Genomic DNA, 15270 nt, shown 5'->3' with positions numbered 1-15270 from the left:
GCTGAAAGAGTGGAAGCAATGGATCAGACCACAGCCTGGACAAACAAATTGCTGTATCTACTACATTACTAAAAGCAAGATGCTTCTGGTTTGACAGCAGATACTGCAGGGATGTAGAGCTGAAGGAATTTTCATGAGGGAAACTCAGTGAGGGTATCAGAACTGGGATGCTCCTGTCTTCTCTCTTCAGTGATGCCTTGCTTCACATTCATCCTTTGTATGCTATGTTGTTTCTAGACATTAAAAACACTAAAAATAAGTCAGCAAGGTGGATTGGCTGATCACGTGCATTTCTCTTTTTTTTGGAAGAGATGGTCCTGGTTATGAAACTTCTGTTCCTCACCTGCCTGTGGCCAACAGCAATGCTACACAGTTCTCAAAGTCAGCATCACCATCTTCATCAGCAAAAATTCTCATTCTTGAGAAAGCATAACAGGTAAGCAATATACCGTGTCTGTTCACTGACAAACTGCTGTCGGCAACCTTTCAATGCACCCTTTTTGTTCATAGTTTCTGGATTAATAATATGTAAAGTATTGATAGGATATTTCCAAAACAAAAATGGTGTACTATTAATTTTTCATAACTAGACATTTCATATTATGATTTCATGAATGCTTCATGTATATGCAGGTATGTACACACACACACACAAATCTTAACTTGTGTGATACCAGGCTACTGTTGTGGTACCAGCCTACTATTGTGATGTACCAAGTATTCTTGTCCTGTCCTTCTCACTCCCATTACAAGAAGCTGAAATGCCTTCCAAAGCTCTATGACAATGTTATGAAGTGACTTCCACTAATGGAACAGCACAGTAGGTATGATATCAAGATACAAAAGGTATTTTTATGCCACTAAATTAGGGAAACTGTACCTTATTAGTAGTGACGATATAATGTGTTGCATTTTTGGGATATATTTACGCTCTGAGATGTGAAAATTGTCTCTATTAGTTTTTCTAATCAAGTAGCTGGTTTAGAATGAATAGTAATACAAAAGTTTTTACATGTAAGTTTCTGTGCAAAGTGTTAGTGATTTTCACCACAAATGCAGTTTTAAATCTTCCTTGTGATGTGTTCACTTCCTCTAAATGTGTTCACTTCCTCTAAATGTGTTCCTTCCTCTAAATGTGTTTCCAGATTAAGAGTATGTAAACAGACCAGTGACTCCCAGTGATAATCCAAGCAAAATCTCCCTCTGTTAGGAAGTAGTAGAAATTGTAATAAGTAGCTCCATTTAAGGAAGGTGAAGGAATACAACTTTTAACATTTTTCTACATCTTTGCCCTGCCTATTAAAATAATCAGGGGAACTCATAGTTTATTCATACAGTGTCTCATATTGAGGAAAAGTGACATAAGTGGGCTCCTGATATGTTTAAGCTGTTTTTTCAAGTTGCATGCTTTACAGCAGGTTGTCATGGCTTAAACCCAGCTGGCACCTATGCATCATGCAGTGGCTTGCTCACTCCTCCCTCTGCAATGGGACAGGTTTGTGGGGGAAGTAAAACTCATGGGTTGAGCTAAGAACAGTTTAACCAAAATACAATATTGATAGCAATGTTGATTATGATGATGGTGATATTAATATCCATCTCCCTCACCAGCTCTCCTGAGTTTATATACTGAGCATGATGTTCTATGGTATAGAATATCCGTTTGGGTAGTTCAGGTCAGTGGTCCTGACCATGCTTCTTCCCATCTTGTTGTGCACCTGCTCACTGGTGGAGCATGGGAAACTGAAAAATCCTTAATTTAGGATAAGCGCTGGTTAGCAACAACTAAAATGTCAGTGTTATTAACATCATTCTTACATTAAATCCAAACAACATCACTGTACCAGCTACTAGGAAAGAAATTAACTCTATCCCAGCCAAAACCAAGACACAAATGTGAAACTATTTACCTTCTGTATCACTTGATAATCCAGTGGTGACATCTCTGAGTCCCTTCATGTCTTGATAAAATCATGTTTAAACAATTCAAGGCAACAGAACATATCCCAGTGACACAGTGGAGGTGCCTGGAGATGCTGTATCTCTTAGGGCTTCTGGATTTCAATTTAAGGCTTAGACCAAACTTGAACTTGTGACCAAAAAGCTCATGAAAGGAATGATTATTCAGCAGAGTATTTCAAACTCACTGACAAATTTGGAGTGAGTGCTAGTGCACGATTATTTGTAATAACAAAACAAAATAAGCAGAACTATCCTTAATACCTACATAAGGTCTAATCTAGTGCTTTGCTAATCTCAGGAAACAGTTAAGAATCAAATAAACAGAATAAAATCTTATTGCTGTAGTGGTAAGGAAGGTCTATTTTAAGCTCAGATGATAGTTCTTTGTTAGTGGTAAAAGGGAAGCAGATGCCACTGCTGCTTGCATTTATCCTGTTCTGCAATAACTGAGAAGAGTTGCTCCATCACTGATATAAAAAAAATCACAAAGCAGGAGGGAAGCCTAGTGGTAGAAAACAGTGTATTTTGTGGCTTTCTGCTGGGCATCCTCTTGCCACAGGACAGCCGTAACAATACTCGCACAGTGTCCTCTCCGTCTTCACAGATCTTTGCTAATAAATACAAATGAACCCATACAACAATCCTATGAGACTGGCAGAAGAGTGCTAAGAGAAAGGAAGAATAGAACAAGGAGGAATGCCAGGACTGCATTCTCAGCTGATGCTGACTGCTGTGGTGCTTTGGCCTCCCATGTCTTCGTTTCCTAAGTCTTAGTGATTTGGAACTGAATAGAAGACTAAAATCAGAGCCACAGGAGATCCCAAAGCTTGACAGCTGCAAATCAGCTTTTCTGTGGAGAGGATCCAAATACGTTTAATTTTTTCTTTGCCCAATTCTCTGGTTTTGTTTTAAAGGCAGTGTTATCCAGCAGTATCTGCAACAGGGTCTGACTTTCCACCAGTCTTTTTCTTTCTGGGAAAAAAACCTTTCAGCAAGCACTTGAGTTATTAGGGACATGGTTGACAGATGGCCTTGGTTAAATGGGTGGCATTTTAAAAAGAATTCCATGTGAAAATGTTACTTAACCTACAACTTCCACTGTTTTAATATAATAACCCAATTCTCCCTCCAAAGCTGTATTCTCTTGTAAAGAAGATTTTAAAGCATTAACTAAAAGTACATGAGAAAGAGATTATTCTCATGGTCCATTTCTGACAGCAAAGCACAAAATATTTGGCTGTCAAAATATTTAGGCATTTTGACAGTACATGTTGCTGATGCTACTGAACATTTAGAAATTTATACTTATGTGAGAACTGTGCAATTTTGATTATTACGTTTATCTAGACCTCAAGATTTGATAAATATGTTAAAACATTTAAGAGACCATACTGCTATATAACTCCACAGTCTGTTGGGAGTAAGATTTCTGTAACTTCTGCCTTTTGGATAACATTGATTTGGGAGTAACTAGCATATTTTTGGGACATAACACTGTAAAGAAGCTTATGGCCATTAAATCTAAGTATTCTTGTCATAAATGGGTTTGTCATTTGCTGCCTTTTATTCTGAATAAAAGAACTTTTTTCCCTGTTACCCCCATACCGCTGGAATAATGAAGTGAGGTATCTTTTATATTAAATTAATGTAATTGAACCCAAAACACCTCCTAACTGTACTTCTTAAGGCATGAGTTTCAAATTTTTCAAAACCTGTCATGATGAGGATGGTGCTGGAAATGTGTTTATATCTTTCCTATTACCCACAAGTGCTTCAGCCTTCCTGCAGTCTCCCACCAAGAACTTTTACCATATCATTAGTTATGTAGGGCATTAAAAGAGAAGGACAGACATACAGGATCTTACCAAAGGTCCATGCACTACAGTGACATGTTTCAAACAAAGGCTGTATGCACAACTTTGGAAAAATATGGACAAGGCAAATAGATATTTTCCCCTTATATAGGGGAATGCATATGGGGAATGCATATCCCCTAATATGCATCCAAGTCCAGATACCAGATTTCCCTTAGACTTCCTGTGTTCAGTGTGATTTCTGCAGATTTAGTGATCTTCAGCGGATTTAATTTCCATGAACTTGTCTGATTTCTCCTTGAGCCAGCATAAACTTTTATAATGTTGTAAGTTAAAGATAACCAGATGTGATAATAACCACATGAATCCCATGGATGCCACTGGCTATGGAAGTATGCTGATTTAAATGCTTTAACCACAGAAGCTACTCAAGTATCCTTTCATTGACCTTTCATTGACTATTAGGTATTCATTTGACCTTTGACTTTTCATTGGCTATTAGGTATTCAAGGTTATGTAGGAACAACTAAATTTGTTTTTAAAAGCCTGCCACATATTTGTCCATTATTAAAGCATACTGAGTTGCTTTGGTTTTGCAGGCAGTGACTAACTGCTTTCTGAGATCTCCATCAGATACCAAGGTAGTGAGCCATGAGTCTATGTAATGGTATTGGGTAGTGAAGTGTCCAAGGTGTGTACCTCACTTTTTTTCATCCCAAGAGCTAGTGCCTCCACCAGCAGGGGTGTCTTTCCTATGTGATCTGAAATGCTTCAAGTACTTTTTATGACCTCTATTGGAATTTAATTATAGGCTACCATTCCATCTGCATAATGTAATATGTTGTCTGGAATACAGCTGTGGAAAAGAATTATTATGACTGGAAGCAAAATCTTCTTCAGCATGTGCCTCACTGAGACCAGCACAATTATGTTTAGAATTGCCCAGATCTATGCCAATAGTAAGGCATCTGTCAGAGTTCTCTTTATTAGTAGTACCTTAGATAGGTAAAGAGAGATTTCTTTCCTTAGGTGCATGCACCTGCTGCTGATTTCACAAAACTTTCTTTACTGAAAGGGATATTCAAGGAAGTGGTTAGGTTACCATCCCTGGAAATATGTAAAAGAGGTGTAGGTGTGGTGCTTGGGAAGTGGCTTAGTGGTGAACTTGGCAGGGTTAGGTTTATGGCTAAACCAAATCTTAAATGTCTTTTCCAGTCTAAATGCTTCTAAGAGTCTCTAATTCTGGGTGGACTTTTCTCTCAAACACTGTAGCCTGACATCTACCCTACAATGAATGTGCAGAATCCGTAACTGCATTTAGACTTCTAGATTACAGCCAGCTGGCCAAAGCTGTGTGATAGAGACCAGGGTGCTAGGCCACCAAAATATAATCTGTACTTTGGCTGTGCTTCTGGAAGACTGAAAAGTGTATCTTGACTGACCTTGGGAAGCTTTTCTGAGACCTAGGCCAGCTAGATGTGCCTCTTCCTGCTTTTTAATGGAACTGGTACCATGGAAAGAAAACATCTACAGATGATTTCTCAATGCTATAGTGCTGATCAATAGATAGACATGTGTCTAGGATATCTTGGAAGTAAACAAATACATAGATGTCTACATGGAAGCCTATTTTCCTTTACAGTTAAAATATATTTTGCCAAAGGAAGATATTGGGAGAAAAAAGAATGTACCATGTTTGTAATGAAAATGGTGTTTTGAACCCTGCGAGAATTTACCTAGCTTGAAAAACCACTTATGATAGCTACTAGAAATAATCATGGCTACTTCACCATTTGTATATAAAACATCATCTGTTTGTGTAAGTGGGCACAAAAGATGCTTTTCATAGGGGCAGCATTTCTGCTTAGTTTGCCTCCATCCAGGAAAATGAAATGAGTATTAAAAGCCCATACATCTAATTAGCTCATTTAGAAAAAATATTCCTGCCCCAGAAACTTGTTTTTTTTACGTCCTATGACTAGGGATATTCTTCCTTAGTCACAAGACTTGCTTCTACTAAAAAGTTGTAATACAGATGCATAATAGTTTTAGCTTGCTTTTCCCAGTGAAATCAACAGAGCATCAAGCAGGTATCTTCCTTGGCACATCAGATAACCACTAACTTAATGAGCCCAAATTGCATTAGCTGTGCCATGGCATTCTGAACATACTTCCTCATTTTCTCTTATGCCAGTTCCCAAGCAGCAGAATTTCTCTGTTGCAAACGTTCAGTTGTACTGCCCATTCTGTTACGGTACAGGTTTGCTCTGTGGTGATTTTAATTCTCTGAAGCATGGGGTTTCATTTTAGCATCCACATAATTTTCATGCTTAGAAAACTAAAATCTGTGTTGGAAATGTCTGATGGATGTTCTAATTGCCCTGATAGTTTGGTTCAGACAGTGCTGCCAGAGACATTCAAGATTACTAAGGCAAATTAATTTGTTCAAGCCCAATGGTTCTGACTAGCCCAACAGCTACTTCAACATTCCTGCAAGAGAATTTTAAACAGTAATTTCTTGGGCTTCATTATTAAGAAAAAAGGGGGAAAGGAGCAAAATAAATAAATAAATAAATGCTGGCACATATGTTATTCAAAGGTATTCAATGCCTCATCTTAAGCAGTGTCTGACTACAGGACAAATCTGCAGAACAGATTTCTGTAATTCAGTCTAAAGTAATAATTAGAGCTGCTAGCAGTGAAGTCCCAGAGAATCACAGAAGACATGAAAGAAATTATGTCTAGGGAGAATCCCTGGTCTATGACAGAGCAACTGTATTTAAGTAAATCCTAGACAGATATATGTCTAACCTATTCTGAAATAGCCTTAGTGAAAAGAGTCTCAAAATTTGCCCAAGCAATATGTTCCTGTGTTTCAACTATCCTCCCCATGAGAAAGGTGTACCTAATGAGTATCATAAATCTTCCTTGTTGCTGCTGCTTCCCTTGATGGGGAATGCTGTCACTTGGAACAAAGGGCCCTGTAAAAGCTCATCATGTATTCTGAAGACTTCTGTGTTCCCTTAGTCATTATCTTCTAAATTAAACTACACAGGTTTTACAATCTTCCCATGCCTTTCCTGAAATGGGGGTCCTAAAGCTAGGCATAATTCTGTAGCCAAAGTATGGTTAGTTCTCTTCTTACTCAGGGCCAGCCACTTAAAAAGCAGGACATGCTACAAAGAGTGGAAGTGTAAGGAGACAGCATAGAATTTTCTGTGTAGGAGACCCAAATAATGTAATGGATTCTTTCTAAAGCCTGTACCCTGAATTGCCAGATCTGACTGTAGATCTTGTCTGTGCTTTAATCCAGTATCTTAGTAATATGGGCATGTGCCACACCTCTCTGCTCTCTATGCCATGGTTTCTGTTTACAGGAAAAATGGAAAGGGAGTTTGCATTATGATGAGCATCTGCTGTTCATTTTAAATGCAGGCCTAGCTCATGAAATTTCCATCTGGAAACCTCAAGTCCATTCTTAGATGTGAATTTCCCCATGGATTTTGGGATATTGTGTAGTGCATTCTGTGAAGGAAAGAAAGTTAGCAACAATCACCAGAAAGAAGTACAGAATTCATGGTGTCCTTTGTAGAGCACAGGTTTGTCTGTGTTGCCTTGATGCTGTGTTGAAGCTCAGTTATGCATGGCATGGGAAAAAAATGCAGAAACAGGACTCTAAATGCAAAGAAATGCTGCCTGACTGATCAGCAAATAAAGAGATTAATAACTTGGCCAAATCTGAGTGATATTTAAGAGATCTCAGAAAACAAGTCCCTGAGTCTAGGACTATCAGTTTCTCAGTCCTTCATAAAAATTACTAACTTATTTGAGCTCCTAGGGGCAAAAAAAAAAAAAAAAAAGTATTTTTGTCTCTGTAATATGAATAAGGTATCAAGTGGTTTAAAAGCATAGATACACGGTGTTACTTCCAAGTCTGAGTTGCAAGTGGCTATGTGAATAGTATTTTTTTTTTTCAGGCAGCTCTAATCTCTTATATAATGGTAGATACAAACCAAAGAGCTAGATGTTCTTCCTGGGATGTTGTCACAGAACACCCTCTTACCTGATTTCCCTGCCTTTTCCAATAATCTTTCTCCAACTTTATTAGCATGGTTGTTTCCCTTCTTTTACCAGATTCAGCTGTCCAGTATTCTTTGATGTTTAACTAGCACTCTAAATGTAAGGCAGAAAAAACCCCACACAAACAAAACTTTCTTAACTTTTTTTTTTTTTTTTTAAATAGCAAACGAGAAATTAAAATGAGGAAACTTGACAGCACAAAAGTACGGCCACTTAAGTCTGAGCACCTTCTTCACATACAGGACCATGACTTTGCACTGAGACCTGGATTTGGAGGTAAGCAGCGCATGCTTGCCCTGTGCTGGTTAATAGTTCATTCTCTTTCTGGAAGCTTACTTAAATTGTCTGGCAATGCCACTTAAAATGGAATGACAGACTTAATTACAGCTCACCTATTTTGTTGTACTCAAGGAAATAAAGAAAGAAATCCAGAAACAGTTGCAGGCAAGGGACTTTTTTTGTGTTTAGCATATTGTGTCAGTGTGAGCTGATATTCCCCCCACACCAACAATCACCAGGCTAGCTCAGTCTGGAAAGCAAATGAGAGCTGTATTTACAAGCAAATCTACAATCTATGATGAAATGCAATGAATATGTACAAATATACAAAATTCACAACATTTACAAATATATACAATCAACAGAAAAGCACAACCAAGCTCCCTTTGCTTCCCCCCAAATGGGATCTTTCCCAAGGGGCCTCTCTCCCAGGGACCTCCTCCCCTGTGGCCCCCCTGGCAGAAAGCAGAGTTAGTTAAAAGCAGAGAGGCTGTTAACTTAGCTCGCCAAGGTGAGTGTGTTATCTTAAGCCAGAAGTGAAGAAGTAGCAGCAGCCAGACAGCCCAGCAAGAAAGCGAACTCCCCACTCCGACTGCCAAAACTCCCCAACTTTGTTTTGAGTAGTGGTTCTTAAACATTTCTATCTATCCAATGGAAGTGTTTTGAACAATCATTATTTTGCTTTCTTACACCCGATAGTGACTTATTTACACTCTTTCACTTTCTCTGCTTGAACTTTGCAGAGAAAAATTAAAGAAACAGTTTCAAACCATCACACATATCAATAGGGAAACTGTTCAGATTGTCTCTTTTTCAGAACTAATTAAAAAAAAAATACTAAAATTCTTTGAGAACAGTGATTAAAGTATTCCTGTAAACTGCATAGTCTAGTAACAATTAGCAAATTACCTATTCACCGTATTTTTTTGAGAGATTGAAATGAACATTCAATTCCTAAATGTGTTTGCTCAGTACAAAACTACCCACAGTTTGTTATCATGTTGTTTCTGTGTTGTTGGACACTTTGATTATTTATTCATTTAACTAAATTGCATGAGGATAAAGGGAGTATTCAATGAGATTTTCACAGTTTGGATTCCATTTTGACTCTCCTTCATGAAATGTAAAATGACAAAGCTGCCTCAATAAGCTTTGTCCTAGCCTTTGCGTCACCAGTTCTGTGTTCATGATTCATGAAAATAGACTGAACTGCTCTGGATTATGAAGGCAAAATAAAACATATGAAGACCAGTAATCTTCTGTGTAAACAAATATAAATCTGGGAGACTAGCTGAAGTATGTGGAGCTATTCTTGTTGACACCTGCTGCTGGGACCTTGGGCCTGGCAAGCATGCTAGGAGAGACCTCAGATAAGAAATACTGCTCTGGAGAGGATGTGAAAGTGTTTATTGTTACCCTACGAGTTCTGTCTTGTTAGAAAGCAAACGTCTTGTCAGATTTTGAACAATAGTTGAGATACATCTGTTTTCTGACAACCAAAGTTAGGATTGCCTCTTGCATAATGCCTGTCTAGTCTAATATCTTTCAGTCTGGACATCTTGTTGCCACCTGCTTTGCCACACAAGGAATTTAAATTTTTGAGAGTGTTATCTCAGAAAGGAAGTAGCATGCATTTCTATGAAAGCAAATAACATTCTGTGATGTACTTTATCACTGGATCATCCCAGAAAACAATAACTATGTACATAAAAGCAGCTTTCAGAATATACCCTGTTATCTGGCAGTTGTAATTTTCCACAGGCACTGAGAATTGTTTTACACCCAGCAATTCTGTACTAGGCTTTTCCCCCTTGTCCTTTTATTTTCAGGTCACTACTTATAGAGCCCATTCAATTCCTATGGAAGCCAGCTGTAGTTTTTCCACTGACTTCATTGCACAAGCCTCTCAATAATCGCGTTGGCAAGGGTATGATCTTAGCTGTACTCCCATCTTTCAGAAATAACTTTCAGCAGAAGTGTGCATCAGCTTTCCTTCTATCATCCATGGGGCATGGAAGGCACTTCTTCCTGTGACATTCAACAGTTCATACACTTCCAAATTTTTCAGAACTCTCTTAATGTGTTGAATACTTATGCTTGAATCTCTCTAAGGCTAAAACATGGATCCATTAACAATGTTACAGCAAACAATGAAGAAAGTCTCAGTGAACTGAATGTTTATCCCAATTTTTCACTCCATTATTTCTGTCTTACCATTGTTTGCAGTGATGTTACAGTAATAAAAAATGGTTTGTTTTTCACAAGTATGACCTCATCAGAGGACTAAGCTCACCAACTGAAATATGAATCCAAATAATATGCCCAGAATTATCCTACAACAGCAGAGACAGGTTATGGGTTTCTCTGAAGAATGCTGATTAAGAAGTGTGCAGCAGACAGAAACTTAATTAGAGGAAAATGTGAAACAAGATTGCTAGTCATTGCCATGGCATTCATAACATAGCCCTGAACTGGATAAAAACTTTCAAAACTGTGGCTTTATGCACTTAAAGTAGGTGAAATTTTGGGTTTGTTTTCACATTCAATGAAGCGTTTCAGCACTGTGGTTCATGAAGGGCTTGTATCTATCACATGCCACAGTGCATGATCTATTCAGCTGAGCACAATGCATCAGTTCGCAATACTGATCAAAAAAACCTAACAACAAAAAAGAAAACTAAAAACATCTGAGTGAAAACCAAATATTTTAAAATTATTCTTTCCCTTCATAAGGGGACAAATTTTTGCCCTCTTCTATATCCCCATTGTGATTTTCTGAGTATGTCAGGGAGCTGGAATGAAAAATTTTGTTTATCTGGCTCCACTGTGCCCCTTTCCCCAAGAAAGTAAATCATCCTCTGTGCCAGTCTGGGAAGAAAAGCAACTGGAAAATTCATGCTGTTTTGAACCTGCTGGAGATCCCTCAGTTCAGAGAACTCTTAAGTAAACGAGGCAGACTACAGGACCCAGAATTTTTAGTATTTATGATAAAAGTAACAAAGGAAAAAGTGAGAGGGCACATCCTGAACTGAATTTGTAAACTGAGCAAACATGCACAGGAAAATCTGGGGGTAATGAACATAGGATTGTTGGATAGTGATGCTACCAACTGCAGTGTTACTGGAAATAATTGTGACTTTGTTTACATGACTGACTGTTGCATTCTCATGAAAAGGTATCGTTGCATGTGAAAGTAAGAGATCCTGTTTTTGACCAAGTGAACACAACTCTGCTGTCATTTACATGAATACATTTTGGCATTTTTCTTTTGATTGCAATGCCATTTCAGCTGCATTCCAGTCAAATCAGAATTTGACTCTCTGGCTTTTGATCTTAACCTTTAGTTCTGTCATTGTCCACTTACTATCAGAGCAGAGATCAAAGGCTGAGAAGCATACTGTGTCAAGATAAAGCAAAGTCAGTAAGCTGCTAGTAAGCTGTTTCTACATTTTTGCTATAGACATGTTACTTTGTTTACGGTTCATTTTACAGTGATGTTGAGTGAAATAAACCAATAATTTGGTACACCTAAACCTTCTAAAAAGTAAACGTACGTTGTTACATAGCACTTACTCTCTAAGCCAGGCTCCTGGATTGTTGTTTGTGGGAGGTTGTTTTTTGTTTGTTTGTTTTTTCCTTTTTGTTTGGTTGGGTTTGGTGTTTTGTTTTTGGTTTGTGTTTTTCTTTCCTGGATTTTTTGTTTTCTTTTGTTATTGCCTTCTGTGTAATGCCATGGTCCTCTTTTGTTTGGAAGTCTCCAATAGATGAATCCCTGCTGATGCTGACAGATGTGGACAAGCATAATGATTTGAGTAATTCCACTAGACATTGGACTAGGTGCATGGATGTTTCCTTTGCTCGAACAGCTTCAACAACTGCATCAGTGAACATTGTAGGAATTAAATTTAGCCCATGCTGCTTCCAGAAATATTGATAGAGGCCAGGAGATGGGTATGTGATGGGTCCTGCAATGGTACAATAATGCCTGCCATTTCTGGTAAGTCTGTTTGTATAGGTCCTACCAAAGGAAACAAAAGACTGTCACTAGATTAAAATCTTTTCATAACTTTTAATTTTTGTACTACTATAGCCTAAACTGGTTTTTAAGTAGCCAAATAAACTGGTTCTCTGTGAGAAGGTATCTTAAGTTTGCACTAGAGAAATTAAATTATGTTGCCAACACTTCTTGGAATGGTTATACCATGTTTTAAACTCAATGAAAAAGAGTGAGCATAGGCCAGTATCAAGGAATGAACTGAGACTTCTAGTACCTTGGATCTGAGGGCCACAATGCAGGCTGCCTTAGCAGTCAAAACTATGTACACTCTTTTAAAGTGAATCCTTGCAAACACTTTAAAGTTACTTTCTTCTCTTCTATACTTCTATTTACCTATATCCTATTATTTTCTGAACTATCTTATTTCAAAACTGGCAGAAGTATTACAACTTATTTTTCTTTTACATTTTGTCTTAAGGACTTCTCATTTCCTGTGGTAAATGTTAGTTAAAGAAGTTTTAAACTTATACTTTTACTACCAATATAAAGGATATTAATATTATTGAGTATTAGAAATGATGGAAAATAATTTAGTAGTGATTTTAGACAATTTGCATCTCAACCTGCAATTAAGCATAATCATAATTCCAAATTTTCAGGGGATCAGAAATCCCACTAGCTCACTGTCCTTTATGCCTTCTCCCTCCTCAATCTAAATTAGTAGCATCTATATTTATCTGAAGGTAAAAGGGAGGGAAAAGAAAGAAAAATAGAGCTCAATAAATGTTAAAAAATGCTGCACTTCTAATAGCTCTTCTCTACCAAGTTTCTGTACTCCATCCCACCCTGAAAGGTCAGAACTATTGTCTCACTGTGGTGAAGATTCATTCTGACAAAACTGGAATGGCTATTTTCTCATGTGTTACTGGAAAGAATAGCAGGAGTCCAGAACAGGAGGGAAATAATTTGCAGGACAACTTATAGGCTCCTTCTGGATTTTTCCTTTTGCATTGCTAATTCTTCCATTCCAAGACATGGCTACTGCTGATAGCAATCTTAATTTCTCATATAAATTAGAAAGAAACAGAACAGTAACAAGAAGAAAATACCATTGCTAATAATCCTTTTGTTCCAGTCATTACCAGAGAAAGCAAGTACCTCCACATGGCTTCACTTTGCTGGGTTTACATTGATAGCCAAATTTTCTTTTTCTACTGGCCCACAAGTCTTTTAAAGAAAAAAGTACCCCTATAGAACTTCATTTGTCCCTGGTCTCTGTTTCTTACTGGGAGCTTTCTGTAGACCTAGCTTTCCCACCCCCCCCTCCCTTCTGTTTTTATTCCCAGCATATGCTGTTACAAAGGCAATTGGGATATAGTGGCTGGTTTTTCTAAATTAAACATTTATCACACAGAATTTCTGGTGAAATCCACTGCCTGTTCAAAGGTCTGAGAGTTAAGAAAATACTATAGAATCATGAAACCAGTCAATTATTACTGTAGAAATTGATTGCAAATTGCTAAAAGGATATCCTTTTTATGTAATACCTGTTCTAAAAAAGGTTTTACAGAATTTGTCTGCTGTGCTATCTATTAAAAAATTTCCATGTTCACCTAGGAATTCTTTTGCTATGTTTAAATCTTTAAAATGAAAGATTGGAAATGGCTTGTGTGAGGATAAACCGATCTGAAAACAATTCTATTTTTTCTTCTGAGGAGTAATTATCTTGCAAATCTGTGGAACCTCCATTGTGAAAATCACTAATCCATCTAGAATAATGATTTGTAGGAATGCTACAGAAACAACTGAGGCTGCTCAATTTAATAACTAAATCCTCTCTGCTATCCCCAGTTTTGTCAAATGGGGAAATAAAAACACACAGCTTTGCTCTGGTTGCTTTTTTTTCATAGTGAATTTGCTGTTCTTGTGTGATGGTCAGCCAGAGATTGAAATTCTCAGTATACTAGCAGACATAGAGGTAGACAAATCACTGTTCTGGCTGGTTTAGAATTTTTTCCAATGTTTTTTGAAATGCCATTAAAAAAAACCCCAAACCCACACGATAGTGGTAAACCAAATCCAAGTGATGTGCAATCTGCTCTGCATGAGCCTCCTCTGCATGGGGACTGGTCTAGATGATTTCCAGAGGTCCCTTCCAACCCCTATCATTCTTTGATTCTGTGTTAAAGAAATTACAGTTCTCCCAAATGTTAATTATTACTTTTTCTAGTGGAGCTGGTTTTTAATCATAAAAAGAAAGGTTCCCAAAGCTCAGAAGGCCTAGACCAGAGAAAGGACAATATGTATCTTATGGGGGTGGTGGATTTGATGATAACAATCTAAAAATGCTTCAGATTAGAAAAGTGAAGAGCCCACTGAAGCGACTTGAGTTGCATATATGTGCAGTGTTCAGTGCCTTTTTCATCTGCTAACATTTGTTGCCAAGGTAGAGTCACAATAGGAAGAAAATATTTGCAGATGCTATGATCTGTCAATAATAGGTCAGGACTAGGATGTGGTTTAATAATTGTCTGTGGTGAATGCTAGACTCAACAGTATTTTCTCATTAAGCAGCATGAGTACAGTCTCTGTCCTTTCCCCAGATACAGAACAGAAATCTCTTTTTAGGAGTCTGTTTCACAGTTCCCACATTTCTACCTTAAAAGGAACATATTTCATTGTAACAGTTTCCTTTTTATTTAAATCACTTTACAACCATAATACCGTATTTCTCCTGGCCAGAGCTGTTCATCTCTTTTATGCCATCCAGTATCCTCACTGACTTGGTTTTGTAACAGTTTCCAAGTTAGTGCAAGCTGTCCTTTCAAAGAATCAAGTGCCTCTGTGTGTATTTATGTATAACTTGCACTTCAGTTTGTGTGCAGGTAACCAGTGTAATCATGAGTTGCCACTAGTTTCTAGTTCTGTGATCAGTTCCTTTTTGTCTGCCCAGATAAGGTAAACTATTGAAAGAAATTGTGCCCACACTGGAACAGTGCCTGTTAGGGTAGGAAATTGTCTGTGATTTTTGCAAATCCCAAGAATGTATTAGAACTGCCATTATCACACTTTGAGCAGCTGTCAATAAGAAAAACCTTTCCCTCATTACATATGGCATGTGCTTAGAAAGCAAATTAT

General features: G+C 37.7%; 1 protein-coding gene across 1 annotated transcript in view; it reads left to right on the top strand.

The window, feature by feature from the left end:
- Positions 1-311: 311 nt before the first annotated feature.
- The window catches only part of GABRR3 (gamma-aminobutyric acid type A receptor subunit rho3), a 39309-nt gene continuing 24350 nt past the window's right edge, over positions 312-15270 (top strand). The window contains exons 1-2 of the mRNA XM_054384824.1: positions 312-436; positions 8020-8132. Coding sequence (XP_054240799.1) covers positions 312-436; positions 8020-8132 — 238 coding nt within the window. The remainder of the gene's footprint in view (positions 437-8019; positions 8133-15270) is intronic.

Source organism: Indicator indicator, chromosome 1 (assembly GCF_027791375.1).
Source record: "Indicator indicator isolate 239-I01 chromosome 1, UM_Iind_1.1, whole genome shotgun sequence".
NCBI classification, from domain to species: Eukaryota; Metazoa; Chordata; class Aves; order Piciformes; family Indicatoridae; genus Indicator; species Indicator indicator.
This window is presented reverse-complemented; position numbering and strand designations above follow the sequence as displayed.